Source organism: Erythrolamprus reginae, chromosome 1, assembly GCF_031021105.1.
Source record: "Erythrolamprus reginae isolate rEryReg1 chromosome 1, rEryReg1.hap1, whole genome shotgun sequence".
NCBI classification, from domain to species: Eukaryota; Metazoa; Chordata; class Lepidosauria; order Squamata; family Dipsadidae; genus Erythrolamprus; species Erythrolamprus reginae.
The window spans coordinates 59,554,946-59,574,110 of record NC_091950.1 but is presented as its reverse complement, the minus strand read 5'-3'; the positions used below and the strand labels follow the sequence as shown (position 1 = coordinate 59,574,110).

General features: G+C 36.3%; 1 protein-coding gene across 4 annotated transcripts in view; it reads right to left on the bottom strand.

Moving 5' to 3' along the window:
* EML5 (EMAP like 5) overlaps positions 1 to 19,165 on the bottom strand; it is a 112,868-nt gene that overhangs the window by 74,523 nt on the left and 19,180 nt on the right. For all 4 annotated transcript variants that reach the window (XM_070733650.1, XM_070733662.1, XM_070733655.1 and 1 more), the window contains exons 5-11: positions 14,911 to 15,096; positions 10,992 to 11,127; positions 9,123 to 9,324; positions 7,950 to 8,087; positions 6,854 to 7,110; positions 4,285 to 4,497; positions 1,023 to 1,190 (exon numbers count right to left, since the gene is read on the bottom strand). In XM_070733650.1, the coding sequence (XP_070589751.1) occupies positions 1,023 to 1,190; positions 4,285 to 4,497; positions 6,854 to 7,110; positions 7,950 to 8,087; positions 9,123 to 9,324; positions 10,992 to 11,127; positions 14,911 to 15,096 (1,300 nt within the window). The remainder of the gene's footprint in view (positions 1 to 1,022; positions 1,191 to 4,284; positions 4,498 to 6,853; positions 7,111 to 7,949; positions 8,088 to 9,122; positions 9,325 to 10,991; positions 11,128 to 14,910; positions 15,097 to 19,165) is intronic.

Genomic DNA, 19,165 nt, shown 5'->3' with positions numbered 1-19,165 from the left:
ACTACCACTATCATTATTGAGCGAGAACTCACCCTTGACAAGAAGGGCGGCATAGAAATTTAATAAATAAATAAATAAATAATCAATCAATCAATCAATATCTATTACATGTTCAGCAACACTGCTGACCATAGTTAAGTCCCTAAAGTTTTCCATCAGTGTAAGAACTAAGTTGCAACCTAGCTGCAACAATTGCAAAAGTCTGCAAGATACAACAGCAACTGGGGCCAGAATTTCCATCACTAAATGATGAGATTGCAAACTCAACATCGCATGGTTGAATTGTTTAAATGATGGCAATCTTGGCAATTCTTCTTATTGTAGTTAACCAAATCCCTCTGATCAATATATTCCCATTAAATTATTACTTTTTTCTCATTTTAGACTATTAATATGGTGAAAATATTGAAATTTCTTGTACTGAATAATGAAAATAATGAATAATGAAATTAACGATAATGCTCATTTGTTTTATAAGAAAGGCCAGTTAAAGTTATTTCATTGTAACAGTGCCACTATATAGCCAATCTTAAAGATAGAAAACAAGAACCAAGATAGGAATAAGAATCATCTAATCTGGTGGGAAATCAAAAGAAAGAGCAAATTACAGTCCAGAACACTTGCAGAAGATTTTAAGATTTTTAAATCCTGATCAAATCCAATTGACTGGACTTTAAAACCAGAAGTTTATATCTGGCCTAAATGAGATACATTTTCAATCATTGTCCCATACTGTTCTGGAATATTTTAACACTATATTCATTTTTGTAATCTATTCCTGGCATTTAATATGACTTTTAAAATATTTTGTTATTAGCCAGCTATAGAAGGGGGAGACAAGAAATGTCTAGATAAACAAGTACCAATATTACACAAATATGGAAAATAGCAAAGAACAAGATGGGGAGAACTTCAAAAAATATGAATAGCTCCTGAAATATTGTCCATCTCAAGAGAAATCCATTACTAGCAATATTATATGTTATTGTTGAAATCATATTAGTTTGTATATATCTACTCACCTTGCGGTGCTATGTGAAGAGCATCTTTCAACTTTCTTTCAGGAATAAATTTCCACTGAAAAACAGAGTGGTCTGCTCCACCAATAGAAATAACCCATTGATAATCATGTGACCACCTGACATTTGTCACATGTGCTGAATGACCAAAGTATTTCTTAAACTTTGCCCCTATTAAAAAATGTAGGTTCATTACATTTTGAAGTATAGTTCACGCAATCTATCTTCTAATGCAGTTTTTCTCAAATTGAGTTCTTAACAGGCCTGGACACATTACCAGATATTTGTGGCCTTACAAAAGACCAACAGGATCAAGTTCATCCTGATCTCTGAAGGGAGATTGTAATATACATTTTTGAATTGTGAGTCATCCAGGGTCATTTGCTGAGATAGGCAGCTATAACGAACGAACGAACAAACAAACAAACAAACAAACAAACAAACAAACAAACAAACAAACAGAGTCTTCCAGAAGTCAGGTCTATGTCTGAGAAAACGTATCTCCTAGTCCTCACGAGCCAACATTCCTGGATTAATGGGACCATAGCATGCCTACCTGCTGGATTGAATGAAATGGGTAGAAACAACTAGGAAAAGATGTTGTCTCAGGTAACCTCATGCCAAGCTACAAGGAGCTTTAAAGACAATCACCAGTACCTGAATTTCACCTGAAAATACACTGGCAGCCAATGCAACTCAATGCAACTGTTAAATATCCAATGTTGAAGCTTGTGAATACTTTTTAAGGGCATCTCCACGTACATAGTAAGGTTAGTTTTCATTTAGCAATCACAATTGATCAAATGAAACTCCGGCCATTCTGAAAACTCATGCCATCATTCATTCACTTCTCTAACTAAGCTGAACCAATTAGTGGTACCCAAACACACTTGTAAGTGGACCATAAGCTTCCTAACAAACACGAAGCAGCAGGTGAAGCTAAGCAGAATCACATTGTACCTGTACAATTAACACTTCCCCCACCCAAGGTGTGTGCTGTCTCCACTTTTCTTCTCTCTATATACCAATGACTGCATCTCTAACGATCCATCTGTTAAACTACTGAAGTTTGCAGATGATACAACAGTGGTTGGACTCATTCGAGACAATGATGAATCCGCATACAGATGTGAGGCTGAACAACTAACCTTGTGGTGCAACTGGAACAATCTTGAACAGAATACACTATAAAGAGTAGAAACGGTGGTAGACTTTAGGAGAAATCTTTCCATCCTACCACCTCTTACAATACTAGACATCACAGTATCAACAGTAAAGACCTTTGAATTTCTAGGTTCAACCATATTACAAGATCTAAAATGGACACCTAACATTACAAACATCATAAAAAAGCATAACAAAGAATGTTCTTTCTGCAACAACTCAGAAAGCTCAAGCCACTAAAGGCCCACAGGGAGTTGGGCGGCATAGAAATTGAAGAAATAAAAGAAATAAACTGCCCAAGGAGCTGATGATACAGTTTTACAGAGGAATTATTGTCATCTGCACTTCTATAACTGTCTGGTTTGCTTGTGCAACCCAACAGACTTCAGAGGATAAGCAGAACTGCAGAAAAAAATAATTGCTACCAACCTGTCTTCCACTGAGGAACTGTATACTGCACGAGTCAAGAGGGCTGTGAAAATATTTACCGAACACTCACATCCTGGACACAAACTGTTTCAACTCCTACCCTCAAAATGACACTATAGAGCACTGCACACCAGAACAACTAGACAAAAGAACAGTTTTTCCCCAAACTCCATCACTCTGCTAAAAAATAATTTCCTCAACACTATCAGACTATTTACTAAGTCTGTACTACTATTAATCTTCTCATTGTTCCCATCACCCATCTCCTCTCACAAATGACTGTATGACTGTAACTTTGTTGCTTGTATCCTTACAATTTATATTTACTGGTTCTAATATGATTGGATTGCTTATTTGTAATTGGATTACTATTACTTGTACCTTATGATGAACTTATCTTTTCTTTTAGGCACACTGAGAGCATATGCACCAAGACAAATTTCTTGTCACACTTGACCAATAAAATTCTATTCTATTCTATTCTACTCTATTCTATTAACAACAACAACAACAACAACAACGAGTTGGAAGGGAGCTTGGAGGTCTTCTAGTCCAACCCCCTGCTTAGGCAGAAAATGCTACACTACTTCAGACAGATGATTATCCAATAGCTGCTTAAAAAATTCCAGTGTTGGGACATTCCCAACTTCTGGAGGCAAGCTGTTCCACATGCCAACCGTTCTAACTGTAAGGAAATTTCCCCTTAGTTCTAAGTTACTTCCCTCCTTGTTTAGTTTCCACCCACTGCTTCTTGTTCTATCCTCAGGTGCTTTGGAGAATAGGTTCTGTTCTGTTCTAGTCTAGTCTAGTCTAGTCTGGTTTAGTCTGTGTGACAAGAATTGGTAATTTCTGCATCAGGGACATATTTTCCTTCTTCATAAAGTTTTATTAATGTTACATGACCTATAATGGAATTATTACTTTTGAATTGGTTTTTAGTCTCTTAAATTAATCTTGAATTTGAATTAAAAACTATCTTAACAATCACTCTTTTTCTTTCTTCCATTTTAAGGATGTATAGGTAGTGAAGGGCTACCAAACTTTTTGCTACCACACTGTGGGTGTGGCTTATACAGGACGCCCTGCATTTTCGTTCAACATCTTTCAGTGCAAATTGGGTGCTCTGGGGTGGAGCTCCATTTTCACTACCCCATTGTGTTCCCCACATCCAGGAAGCAGCCCAACCCCGTGTATAGGTCTTAATATAGTCCACTAGAGTTTGGGGGGGGGGGGAGCAATTAACTTAAAAGAATAAATACTAAAGAATCCCAAGAAGTACAAAAAATGGTACAACCTATTATCAGAGAGAATTGCATATATCCAATCAATCTGTGGCTAGTTTAACAATTAAATTCCTTAGTAAATGAGCCACAAAGATTACATTACGTTGATTGAGTCTGTGCTGCATCCAAACCTCTTTGAACCTTGTAAGGGGATTTATTTTAAGCTCCAACTGGATCCAATGTTTAGGAACATGATCAAACATGTTGTGAAATCTGTATTTTTTGTGGATGTGTATGTTTCAGATGACACAAGTGACAATGCCTTATCTACCTCCTTCCCACCAGCATATATTTCTTTTAGTCGGAACTAATCTCTTGAAAAGACATTGCTTTGGTTTACTATCTTATAAAACTTATTTCCATTAACAATACTTTACAAAAAATGTTACCTTTTCTTATACATGGATACCGAAAGAGTTTTACTGTTCCATAATCATCGGCTGTAACAAGAACCTGACCAACGAAATTTGCATCAACAGAATTGATATCATTGATCTCTGAATATTTAGGCCATATTCCATTAACTTCAAGGCCGGAAACTGAAGTCCATGAAGCCCACTGGATGCCTTTTAACTCTTCTTTATTCATCACTTCTTTCCCACCTAAACAGGAAAATATACCTACTTAATGATGCTTGTCAATTATAAAAAAGATAATTACTTTAAGTAAATTCTGAATTTCAGAATTGATTTATTTCACATGAAGAGTCTTAATGAAATCTTAACTAAGCTGAGAAAATAAGAGATCATGGAAACAACAGTATATAGCACATTTGTTAAAGATAGTGGGAATATTAAAAAAAAAGTTACACAGGAGGAAAGAATAACTAAAACATTGTAAGCTTAATATTAATTGAATTGGAAGTAGATGCCAATATAGCTTACTCCCAAGAAATACTTATGCAATATTGTAGCCTAAGATATTCCAAAATTTATGTTACCTCCAGCCAGTGTTCCCTCTAATTTTTTTTTGAGGTGGGCGGAAAAGTATAGTGCCTGAGCGGCAGTCCCTTCAGGACTGGGCGGCACAGAAATATTAAACAAACAAACAAATAAATAAAAAACCCACCCTGTTTTGCCTCAGAGAATTTCAAAATAAAATACTGTACTGTGTGTCTATAACAGTGAGCTCATCATAGGGCAACTCTATCAATATCAAAATGCCACTTAAATAGTTGAGCTAGTTTCAAACTAGATTTTGATTTTCTTTCTCTCTTCCTTACTCCCATTCTTTTTCTTTCTCTTTTCCTTCCTCTCTTTTTTCTATCTGTTTCTCTCTCTTCCTCTCTTCCTCTCTCTCCTTCCCTCTCACTCTTTCCCTCTCGGCTTCTGGGCAGGTTTGGAAAACTCTGAGTTGATGATGATTTTTAAGTGAGCAATTGCTCACTGCTCAGCTTAGAGGGAACTATGCCTCCAGCCTATCTGACTTTCAGTTCAAGCACAGGAATTTTGTTTTGTTAACTTAGGTTTAAAGTTTAACACACTTTTTGAACACAGCTATTCTGTTACACATAATTAGCCAGTAAACTGAGTGATTTATACTTTTATGCTTGTTATTCTCAAATAGGGTTAAGCTTGATGAGAGTTGTTAGAGAAATACTATATTTTTCGGAGTATGAGAAGCACCTTTCCCCCTAAAAATTTGGGTGTCTCTTATATTTGTGTATTCACAAGCTGCACTGGTTGCCAATTGGTTGCCAATTGGTTGCCAATTGGTCTCCAAATGCAATTCAAGGTGTTGGTTATCACCTATAAAGCCCTACATGGCATTGGACCAGATTATTTACAGGACCGTTTTATGCCTCACATGTTCCAGTGACCGGTTAGATCACACAGAGTTGGACTTCTCCATGTCCTGTCGGCCAAACAATGCGAAGAAGCAGGTCCGCAGGGAAGACCTTCTTTGTTGTGGCCCCAGTCCTCTGCAACCAACTCACCCAGAGATTCATAGTGCCCCCATTCTCCTCACTTTTTGAAAGGTGTTAAAAACACATCTGTGACATCAGGCCTGGGGCCGTGAGTGATAGTTTTCACTCCAGCCAGTAGTGTGAATGAAAATAAATATTTTCTTAACTTTTTAAACTGTTACATACTGTTTTATATCTTGGTTTATATTTTTATCCTTGTAAGCCGCTCCAAGTCCAAGAGGAGAAGGGTGGCCTATAAATCTAATCTATAAATCTATAAATCTATAAATCTATAAATCTATAAATCTATAAATCTATAAATCTATAAATCTATAAATCTATAAATCTATAAATCTATAAATCTATAAATCTATAAATCTATAAATCTATAAATCTATAAATCTATAAATCTATAAATCTATAAATCTATAAATCTATAAATCTATAAATCTATAAATCTATAAATCTATAAATCTATAAATCTATAAATCTATAAATCTATAAATCTATAAATCTATAAATCTATAAATCTATAGATAAATAAGTAAGTAAGTAAGTAAATAAATGAATAAATAAATGAATAAATAAATAAGTAAGTAAGTAAGTAAGTAAGTAAGTAAGTAAGTAAGTAAGTAAGTAAGTAAATAAATAAATAAATAAATAAATAAATAAATAAATAAATAAATAAATAAATACAGCCCTAACAAAGTGCTAAAGACCTTCCCGGCTCTTTCCAGCTTGCAGGCTTTTTTCATTGCCTACCTCCAAAGAAAGTTTTTTTAAGCCCTAACCAGGGGATAAAATAATGTGTTTAAGCTTACCAGACTAAGAATGCTAGCCAGATGTATACATGATAGGTAGATTTTTTCCCCTATTTCCCTCCACAAAAACTAAGGTACATCTTATACTCTGGTGTGTCATATACTCCAAAAAATATGGTAATCATTACAGTTCCTATGAATATTCCATTAGGAATACAGCATATTAGGCAGCCCAACACACAATTAACTTCTTTTTCTTTTGGATTATATAACAGTAGTAAAATATCTCACCAGGCATCCTATAAAAAAGTCGTTTTCCACTACCATCATTGGTTTGCAAATATTTACTGTCTAAAGACCAGTCCATATGGGTTATAAAACTTGAGGATCCAACACATTCTCCAACCTTTTTATATCGTTGAATAACACCATAAATGTCAACAGAGCTGTCATTGGATCCAACTGCAAGGAAATTTCCATCTGGTGAATATTTTAATTCATGAATAGCTTCCTTCCTATCCTTAATGTGAACAACTTCTGTCATATCTCTGTAACACAGAAAATAGATAATATTGATTAACGCTATATTATAAAAAGATTAAGCTCTGGTTGAATCTCTGTTACTTCCAGCTTGCCACTGACTTCTGGGATATTTTTATAGTTTTTTTGTTATTTCCTAAATCATAGGCAGGATGCCTTAAGTATTAGTTTTCATGAAGCAACAATGAAAGGGTTCATATCACCTTTCAATCTACTTTTGTGAGTTTCCTTGCACTTCTAGTTGGCCTTTGTGTAACATAGAAATTTGGATTAAAAGGTTATGCATGATCCAGTACAGCAGTTCTTATGTTCCTTATTCCCCATAAAACACTCATTAAGTCTTTCACCCAAGTAGAAAAAAAGCCTGCCAAGAATTCTAAACAACCACACTTACTGATCTAAGTATTTTCGAAATGACCTCCCCACAAAGGTTTGACTGGTGTTTAATAGTATTTTAATCATATATTAAAAGGGTATTAATTCATATTGTCCTAAAACATTAATTTGTCTTGCTGCTGCCTAGTTTGTACAGTGTTTTATCTTGCATTTTATTTGATTTTATTGTATATCTTTTGTTGAACTGGATTACATCTTCATATGTGTGTGTGTCTGTGTGTGTCTGTGTATACACACACACACATACATATATACATACATACATTCTACATTACACAGTGGAACATACAGTATGGACATTTTAAGAAATTGCATTAAAAATGAGTTCAAATGAAAAAGATGGATGTACTATCTATGTCATGCAGCTAGCCAGCGGGGGATAAAAAAACCCCCGATTCATTATGGAAAGCAAAATTTATTTTAAGTTAAAAGCTCCAAAGATATAACCTACCTAACACGAAGTACTGTAAAAGAACCATCTTTCATTCCAAGAGCAAGATGAATTCCATCAGTGCTAACAGCTGCACAACGAATGGGTTCTTCCATGTTACACCGTGCAATTAGTGCATGATCTATAAGGCTCCATATTCTATAAGAAATGCATTTCATGCAAACAATATATTATTGCCTTTCCAGCAGAAAACAGAACTGATGTTCCCTTTACAAACAGATAGGTTTTCTTCAGACCAGGTTAGGTGGCAGTGGTGGTGAAGTGGGGGGAAAGGGATGGTTTCACAAGTGCGTTGCTTTCACAAATGTAGCTTTGCACATATGTATGGGTGCACTCGCTTACTTCTATGGCTTGGTTCTGAGCAGCCTGTGGGCCAAACCAAGGGGGGGGAGTTGGGGACCCCTGCTATAGTACATAGTTCTCTGGCTGTATGTTTATTATCTAATTGCCTTCTCTGACTGCAGATCAATTTTTACTCAGTTAAAATTAGGTATACTATTATTGCCACTCTAAAAACATTAATCCATGCAACTGTTTGCTGTCATACTATTATTTTCTGTTGTTATGGGACATTTGCTAATTTTTAAACACTTGTTATATTTTTTATAGTATTATGTGTCTATATTTTGTTTCTTCTGTTTTTTTTTCCCTTTTTTCTTTTCTGTTATTATTTAAAGACAATAGAAATTATATTAAAAAGTACGCTATTATTACCACATATTGAAAATCTATCTGACATGTCAGGTAGCAATTATCTAATTATTCCACTTACTTGTCAGCCAGCTGCATAATACATTTACAAGTAATGCACAACTAAGTACAATTCATGCAAAGAATTAACGTGTTAAGGATGAACATGGGTGAGCCATCGGAAAGAAAAGGAGGAAATATGGAACCTATCTTTATCTGATTCAGTCTGTTAAACCTGTACAATATAGGAACGTTAACATAAATTGCATCTAATTTTATGAGCATTTGGTTCCAGAAAGTTTAATTGTGATAATCAAATTGTGGTATCAAAAGCTGATTTTACAATAAAGCAATAATTTTACTGGACAGTAATTTGTATAATAACTATTTCATGTATAATGATTAATATAATTAGTTTGTATTTTAGAATTCAAATAACACTTTGTAGAATCTTGTATCTTATTAGAAATCCAGGGAACTAACCTAACTGATCGATCATCACTCCCAGTTACGGCTAATGGTTTTGTAGGATGAACTGCCAGGGCCCAAAGCTCTCCTTCGCAGTGTCCTTGCATAATAAGAAAAGGCTTGTTGCGTTCATGCACCACAATTTCAAAAATTTCACTGTCCTGTGTTCCAACTAGGATGTGATCTCCTCGCCAACAAACACTCCTCACTGACAGACCTAGGAGGAAGTAAAACAATTGTTCGAGCATAGGTTTCATACTCAATATAATTACTATTAGATCCTCAAAATTGCTATTCAATAGCAGAAAACAAATTAAATTACACATAATGATTAACCCTAAAGAGAGGTTTTGTCAATAACAAATCTAGCATGCACAAATGTATTACAGCTGTGCATGTATCTCAAAACTTGCTTTTCATCCAAGCAGTTTTCTTTTTATCACTCTGCCATATATCTAAAGAAAGGATAGTGCTACCTTAAAGAATATAGTCAGTAAAGTTAATGGAACTTTTTAAATCATGGGACTTCTACCCCACCCACTCCAAATTTTTTTCCATGTGCATGGTCTTACCACTTTTTTCCAAATTATTATTTCAATGCCTCCAGTCTTAACACCAATATCTACCTTTCTCTGTAAGATGATATGTATATACTGTCACTCCTACACTCAAGGTCACTCAACTCCTAGAAAGTTCAACAGAAATAATTCCTAAGAATAGTACATATGTGTTTAACCTAAGAAGCCTTGTTTTAACTAAACTCCTACATGTTTGGATAATAAATTTCCTGATTTAATAATATGTCCAAAGTGATTGGTCCAGGTACTCCTATTCCAAGGCTCTAATTTAGATCCTAAAATCTGTCTGCAAAATGTTCAATAATCGACAAAAGAACACTGAAAGAAAAAAATAAAGATACAACAAAATAGAGCAGCATCAATTGGTATGAAGAAGGAAGTCTAAGTTGACCTAAAGAATAAAAACTGGCAGCAACTAAATGTCTTGTCCTACAGGAGAAAAAAATATTTTTAACTTGTGAGATATGCTCAAAATGATTGAGCAAAGTTACCGTACATTAATTTGTTTTTACCCCAGGTAGCTTGTTAATTATAATGGGATGAATATTCAATATCTTTTAAAAGTTAAACCCAAATGTCATTATAATCATGTATATTATCGCAGTCTTCTGTAAAAGGCTAAACCTAGTAGAAATATTTTGGCAGACTTCTAATTAGAATCCTATTGAGGATTGCCTTATGTAATTAGCTTAATTGTATCAAAGTCATAATCCATCAAACAGAATGTTCCCTTCATGATTTTCTTCATATTCCAAATATCATACACCATCTCCAGTTTCTCAGTGATTAAAAGCATTAGTAATCATGTTTTGTTATGACTCAGTAACAGCAATATTGCAGTATAATAATTTTACAGAACATCAGAAGGGGAGAATAAAAGGAGGCAGACTGAAAATGCAAGCAAAATTATAACTACGTTGATTTAAACCCAAGTGGCAAAACCAACCATGGACTGGAATTTATCACAGTCTTATTATTATTCCAGATGCATTCCCAGCTTGGCAAAGCAAAGCTTAAATCTAATATATATGTGGATTTTCATTATTACATGCTCACACTCTATGCTAACTATAATCAGGGTTAGAAAACATTATTCTATCATGAACAGAGTACAAAGAACAACCAGTAGGACTATCTATTGATGGAAAAGGGCCACTACGCTGATGCCCAACTGCAGCTCTGAAAGTTATTCATTTGGAACACAATCTGATTTATTTTGTATGAATATGTTTTTGCTGTTTTTTTTCTACTTCACTTAAGAAAAAATATCTCTTAAATAAACTGATTAAAATAATTTTTTTTTTACCTTTATACCCCTGATCGGTTTCCCTGAGATCAATCGCAGTAATGGGTTTAAAATTTAAATCCCAAAGGCGAATGCAGCCATCCCTGCCACCAGTGGCAAAGCCTTCTTCACATGCATTCATGCTGAAAATTCCTGCCTAGCAGAGAAAAACAGCACATATTTAATTAGAGGTTGCTTCTAAAAAGTAGAGTTGCTTTCACATCAAGGAACATGATTATTCAAATAAGATAATTGATTTTTTTTTGTTTATTATTTTTCAGAATAACTAAACTACTAAGAAACATTGTATCTTAAAATAGAAAATAACAATTATATGTACGTTGGTATTTCTGGAAAAATCCTTCCTTGAATGCAACTGCATTACATAATTGCAAAAAACCATTGACAGCTTTCCATAATTTTTGAATAATTGCCTAGTCAAAATAAAAATATGCAAATGTGTCTTTCTAGTAGTACTTTCTATTATCATATCTGTTTCATTTAAATTCATATTAAACCAGTTGTTTTAGTGTCATACACAGTAGATCAAATATTTGTTTAATTTTTGTAGTTACAATAATTAGGCAGAGAAATAAATCATAGATGCACTAATTGCAACTGCCTGAGTTCTTTATAGATTATAGATGTTATGTACTAGCAACGCAGGTATTCCTAAGTGAAAATTATTATAATTAAATTATCTTTCACATAGTATGTAGAACTACTGATACAGGAGAATCATTTTCTGTACTATATCTAACACTACAAGTTCAAAAATGCACTTCTTGAGAAGAGCTGTTCCCCTGGGTCAACTGCAAAATCATTTAGAAGCAGCCAAAAATGTCCTTACTGAGAACAGCATATCAGTGCAAATTTGATAATTAAGGGACTATTCCAACATATTCTATCCCATGCAAAAACATAAAATTGCATGGCAGCAATGCCGAGGAAAAAACAAACTGCAGATAATACAACTGTATCACAACTACAAGAAAATAAGAATTATTTCAAATATAAACAATCTACATTTTATGTTATGAAAACCCATATATCCACAAAGGAACATAAGAAGCATAATATAGCAGCAAACTAACCCAGAACGTGTACTAGAGCATATATTAAATTATTAATTTACCCTATTAATTAACTGATAAATTTGATGCATTTGATTGTTTGAAACTTTATGTCTCATTGAAATGCTTTTGTTCTTATATCACATTTAATTTCCAGCTTCCAAAATTATAGTATCTTAAAGATCTACCCCTTCAGGCAGATCCATCTAGCAAATAGAAACTCAGAAATGGCAGCTGGGAAGAATACATCAGCCAAGCCCAGGTCACAGACAAAAGCCTATGGAGTTAGCTAAGACCCTACCCCCTTGGAGTCTGATCACTAATCAGATTACATTTCTTATACAGGAACAGGAAATTCTGAGGTGGCTTCCAACAGAGGTAATAAAAAACTCAGCGAGTCCCATTTTCCCTGGGACTTCAGACAATGTGATCCTGCTGTGCTCCATTAAACCATCTTTCCAAGCAATCCCATGCTCCCAGTGTCTTTTTCCACACTTGAAACTGAACCCAGAGGGATATTCCTTGCAACAGACAAAAATGAATAGGGCTATATTTTGAGTTGTCAAATCAGATCAAATAAAAATATAATTTTTATAATGGTCATAGCTCAGCATAAGGAAAGTGAGTACAGTAATTAGAAAAGCATAAAGGATACCTCAAGAATAAAATAAAATATGAAAAGCAATAAGAGATAAAAGATATGAATTAAAAACTAATCATATATATAAAGATTCTAAAACAGGGGTATTAAACTCAAAGCCCATGGGCTGCATCCACCCCATGGAAGCCATAGATCTGGCCCACAGGGCTGGCCTGTAAATATCAAAGGATCAGCCTGTGGTGCCTCTGATGGCCAAAATGGGTTGTGGGGGCCATGCAGATAAGGCTGTGGAGGGCAAAAACAGCTGCAGGGGGGCACCCGAGCCTCTGCACTGTCCATGTTCGGCTGGGAGACTACTGCAGGAAGCCAAAAATGGGCTGCAGGGGCCACCTGGGGACTTTGCATGGCTTATTTTGGGACAGAAAAGTGCTGAAGGAGGCCATGGGGGCCAAAAGCTGGCTACATGGGGACTGTCCAGGCCTTCTGTCTGGCCTTTCAGCTGGCAGAGTGACGTAGGCTGTGGAGGCCAAAAACGGGCCATACAGTGGCTGCCCAGGATCTCTGCACAGTCAGTTTTCAGCTGGCAAAGTCCTGCAGCAGGCCTGGCTTGGACTGGATTACAATTATGTGACCTTAAGTAAGTGCCTGATCTGGACAGAAAACAAGCAACATACTATGTTAATATTGCAGTTTAATGGCAGATTTTACATACTGTAAGTCCATTTCATTTACAATCAACAATCTATTCTGTATTCTATATTCTATTCTGTATTCTATTTTGTATCTGTAATTAACAGCCATTTCTATTTTCTATCCTGGAAATGTACTTCTGCTGTTACATCTTGTATTATCATGCTATTTATGCTATTGTATTTTTATTATTAGTTGAATAATAAAAATAGTATAAATAGCTTTTCTGCCTGGAAAAGCAATTTACTATTAAACAATAAGGTATAAATTTAGAAATAAAAGGTTTAGTGGAATATAAAGAGTAAGAAATAAATGTTTGCCAATAATATCTGGTAGAAGAGATAGGAAAATGGTTACAGTAAAGAACTGTGGAAAGGAAGAAGGGGGAAAATGCAGTGTGAGCCTGTGTCAAATGCCCACCATGTCTATCATGACCACATCTACCATGACCCTGACTATGCCCAACTCTGGAGACCCTACCCCCAGCCCTCCAAGATCAAATGCATCCCTGATGCAGCCTTCAATGAAATCAAGTTTGACACCCCCCTGATCTAAAGGAAAGGATATGAACATTATATGGATACAGAGACGTTTTAAAAAATAGTTTGTGGAATAAACTAATCTTTCAAGTTACAAGCACTCTAAAATGGTGAACTGGGTGATCATTAGGTCTGGTTTATAACTTAGGTCATCATCCAATAAATTTTGAGCACTGCTGCACAGAATCTGTGCAAAATGAGAGCATCTGTGGATATGAGAGTGGGAAAACATCAAGTTGTTGCTCTCCCTTCTCTGCCATCTGCTTGGCTTTAAGCCCCTCTCCTCTCCAGAAAGGCTTGTGGTTCTGGCAAGACTCGGTGAAAAATCAATGCAACACAGGTGGCAAAGAAAAGATTTCATTTCTTTAGCAGGGAAACATCCTTTGGCTTGTCCAGTGAAAGAAACCAGCAATTGTTTCTCCTGTACATCAGATAATGAACTTTGTCTATAATCATCTTCGTCCTTTCTATAGATTGTATTTGGGGTTTTTTGTATTGTATGCTAAATTTGGAGATGGATATTCATCAAGCTTTATTATAGTTATGTTTACTATAGGGCGTTAACAGAAGCAAAAATGCTGTTATTTAATTCTAAATGATTTTTAAAAATCAAAATCATAAAAAAAATCATTTATATAATTTATAAATAAATTGCCAAGCAGCTCTGGTTGATAACAAGTTAAAAGCCAGTTTGGTCTAGTGGTTAAGGTACCAGGCTAGACCAGGAAATGGGAGTTCTAGTCCTGCTGTCTAGAAGCCAGCTGGCAGATTTTGAACCAGTCACTCTTTCTCAGTCGAACCCATCTCACAGGGTTTTGTTATGGGGAAGATGAAGGAGTATTACGTATGTTCATTGCCTTAAGTTAGTTATAAAAATAATAAAGACAGGATAAAACATATTTTTAAAGCACTAAAATACATATTTTACTGCAATCCTTTTATAAACCAATGTTTTTGCTGCCAGCTTTTTAAAAAATTAAATATTTTTTAAACTAAAGAAAAAAAATAAACATTGCCATATAAAAAATTCTACTTACGGCATGTGCTCCTTGTATGGTTCGTATAAGGTTGACTCCTTTCCATACATAAATATCTCCATTAAGTGCACCAGAATATGTTATTTCATCTCTTGCACAGGCGAGGCACAAAATAGTTTGCAGATCACCAGTCTTACCAAATACACCACGCTTTGGTGTCAATGAATTTCCACACAGACTCCAGAACTGTAACATAAAAGTTATTTGCTTTAGTAATACATGGAGTATTTAAGCCACTAAAACACAAACTTTTGAGACGGCCAAGGCAAAGTTCCAAATTTTGACTTTTTTCTTCTACAGTCATATATTTCAATAAATAAAAGTTTACAACAGTGGTTCTTAACCTTTCTAATGTCATGACCCCTTAATGCAGTTTCTCATGTTGTGGTGACCCCCCCAACCATAAGTCTAGAGCCAATTCTCCCAACAGAGCTTTAAGCTGACTGGCAGGAAGGTTAGAGAAACACCCCCACTGTAAAAACCTGATTGGTCGGATTATAAAAATATGTTCCAAAGTGCCAGTATAGAAGCTTTAGTTCCTAACACCATGGGAAATTTCCCTTTCCCCGTGGTCTTAGGCAACCCCTGTGAAACGATCGTTTGACTCCCAAAGGCTGAGAACCACTAGCTTACAATATGATGCCAATGCACTTCAATGTCATTTTTGTTCTACATAGAGACAGGAAATATGGAAGTATGCTGATATAATCACATATATTACAGGAGAGAAATGAAATCAAGAAACATAGTTGTATCATTATAACTGTACATGTCTAGTAAAACAGCATTCACATTTTATTTTCCATTTCCTAAAGCCACATAAAAGAATATGCAGAACTTAACATTAAATCTCTTTCTCTGAGAGATAATACTGCTGAATTCACTATTATTTATTCTTAAATCTATATAGTAAATCCAGATTTACACATACTGCAGGATGAGCCACTTAAAACAATGGGATTAGAAGTTCCACTGGTATCAGTGAATCTACTGAAATCTAAAATGATCTTGCAAGAAACATACTATCTATATCTGTGAACAATACAGAACAAGTCCTATTGGCAGACAAATATTTAGGCTTTAGGAACAAACAATGCAAAATTAATATTAAAAAGTGGCATCTGACTCTAATGGTGGTACCAATCTCCATTTCCTAGCTGATGGAGTCAAGTGAAGATCTTTCTGTGGTCATGTGGCCAGCATGATTATACACCTAGGCATACAGAATGCTGTTACCTTCCTACCAAAGTGTACCTATTTATCTACTTGGATTTACATGCTTTAAAATTGCAAGATTGGCAGGAGTTGGGTCAATAATGGAACATATCCCATCAAATGGTACTTGGGTCTCAAACTGTCAACTTTCTGGTTAACAAGCCCAGTGCTTTAACCATTGGTCCACCATGTCCCCTTATATATTAATAGATTAATATAAATAACATTAGTAGATCTATTACATATTCTCTGAGTGCAGAGCTACTATGTTCCTTAAGAGGCAAGATTGAATAACTCTACATACTATAGGCATGTCTTGTCTCAGAAATAAACAGGAGGCTTGACAAACATAAGCCTATGGTCAGTTCATATTTGGGGATTTGAAGGAGTTTTCCTAGACCCGTGATGGCAAACCTATGGTACACGTGGCACAGATGGCACACAGAGCCCTCTCTGCAGGCATGTGAGACATCGCCCCAGCTCCGCTCCATCGCGCATGTCCTCACGCCTCCTGCTGGGCAGCTAGTTTTTGAGTGTCTGGTGCGGATGTGTGGGGGCAGGGGGCATGCAGGAGGTGTGTGCACATGCACAAGAGTAGGAGAGTGCAGGGGTCATGTGTGCATGCATGGATGGACAAGGAGCCCTGGGGGGTTGCATGCAGGTTGTATTATGGGTTATAACTGCAGGGAGGCCTACTAGGTCAAAAAAGGGTAGGGGTAGCACAGGAGTTGCACATGCATGTGCAGGGGGCAGGGCATAGGGGAGTCACACGCATTTTGCATTATGGGCAATGCATTATTATCAGCACATTACAAAAAAATGTTAGCAATCACTATCCTAGACTATGACAAATAAAAGTCTGATATTCTTCATGCAAGGTTCTTTTTTAAGTGTTAACAACTAGTAACTGAATCACAAGTGAGCTCCAAGCCACTAAGAATTAATAAATCCTCAAATCTAAGTGGGCCAAACAGAAAATAATGTATCATGAACTTCTACTTGGCTATATTTTTTTACTTAACCTAGTTTACTAATATCCTAGTCCTTGGTCTCTTTTGAACTCTGAAGCTGCTTGATGTCTCATCTGCTTGAACTACATATATGAATATTGGCTTGATGTTTTATTCTAACGTGAGTTACTAGCTTTTTCATTTAAACTTTTTGAGTTATTTACATTATTTGTATGCTGCTGCTGATTTGATTGACAGTTTGTTTGCTCAACAGCTTGCCATGCAATATGTGAAAAGTTGATGCCAGCTAGAAAGTATCTGATTCAGACAAAAATAGCCAAAGGATAGAACAGAAATAATTATAGGTATGTACAAAAACACAATTAATAAAAAAATCCAATGGATCACAGAAAAAGATACATATTGGACAGAAACCCTGAAAAAATGTTTTCCAGCGGAAATGTTAAGCATTTCCAAACCACATTAGAAGCAAGGCTGAAATACTTTTTTACAAAATCATTATAATGGAAACTTGATGAAATGAAGAAAATAGATTAAATCTTGTCCTTTCTAGACATGCATTTTATCCAGGAAGGACAGAGAAGGGTAAAGTGATGCTCTGTATATCAAAGAGAGTACAGATACTTTTAAAAAGGTACTAAATAAGAGCACTGGGGATTTCAAACTGGAGGCTGCCAATATGCATCCTTGTCTAATTTTTCTTATCATCCAAATTCAATTATAAGCTACAGGCTGTGTGAAAACCAATAAACTGATAATTCAAAGGTAATGTGGATGTCAAAACTGAAGCTGACCTGACCGAGGCCATTTTCAGGCTTCAGTGTTGTCAACCTGAAGCTGAGAGATAGGGAAGCGGGAATAGCTGGGGTTTTGTGGCCAAAACAAAATGCTTTCTCCTGGGAACCAAGGACATTCCCACATGTAGCCGGAAAGCGGACTGAAATTGCCAGGCAACCAGACACATCTTGATTGGACCATATGACTGATTGTTTTGGGAAATAATTTTTTTTTAACTTTAATTAGATAAAAACCGTGGGAATATTCAGAGTTGATTTTCACCAGTCTGTGCCAATATGATATGTTCAATAAAACTATTCTTTGAGGAACCTGCCTGCCTCAGAGTTCTGTTAGCATTTCTATATGTCCTTCTTCCATTTAGATTTCAACAGCCAATGCACCTGAATTATATGCTCCCACTTTTCTCATATCACCAGTCACCTGCAAGAAACCAACTTTTTTCGACTTATGAACCCACCGCAGATCGCAAAATGGTGCTCCCCTGGGCACTGCCGCCCAGCTGTCACCTTTTAAAATAGCCAGGGGGTTTCTCGGCATTCTCCCGAATGCCAAACCCGGAAGTTCGGCAAAAGTTCGGGTTCGGGTTCCGGAGGCCGCCGAGAAGCGCCCGGCTGTTTCAGTCGGCCGAAATGTGGCCTCCAGGAAGGACGTCTTCGTGACGTCAAAGCTCCGCCCATGGAATTCCCTATTGGGATTCCCCACCTCTGTTTCAGCCTCCAGATTGGCTGAAAACAGCGCTGTCGATCGCAAAAACGGCGCTTTGCTGGGCAGCTCCACCCGGCTGTAACCTTCTGAAACAGTTGGGCACTTCTCGGCGGCCTCCAGAACCCGAACCCGAACCTGAACCCGAAATTTTGCCAAACTTCCAGGTTCGGCATTTGGGAGAACACCGAGAAGCCCCCCAGCTGTTTCAGAAGGTGACAGGTGGGCGGCAGCGCTTCTCGGCGGCCTCCCAAACCCGAAAAGTTCAGCAAAAGTTTGGGTTCGGGTTTGGGAGAATGCCGAGAAGCCCCCCGGCTGTTTTAAAAGGTGACAGCCGGGCGGCGGCGCCCAGCGGAGTGCCAGTTTGAGATTTTTTTTCCCCTTGCACACATTAATTGCTTTTACATTGTTTCCTATGGGAAACATTGTTTCGTGTTACGAACTTCTCGCCTTATGAACCTCCTTCCGGAACCAATTAGGTTCGTAAGACGAGGTATTACTGTATTTAAATATCTGTAAATATAACAGTTACATTTCTAGAAAGGAAAGCATTTGAAAAAAGTTCTCAG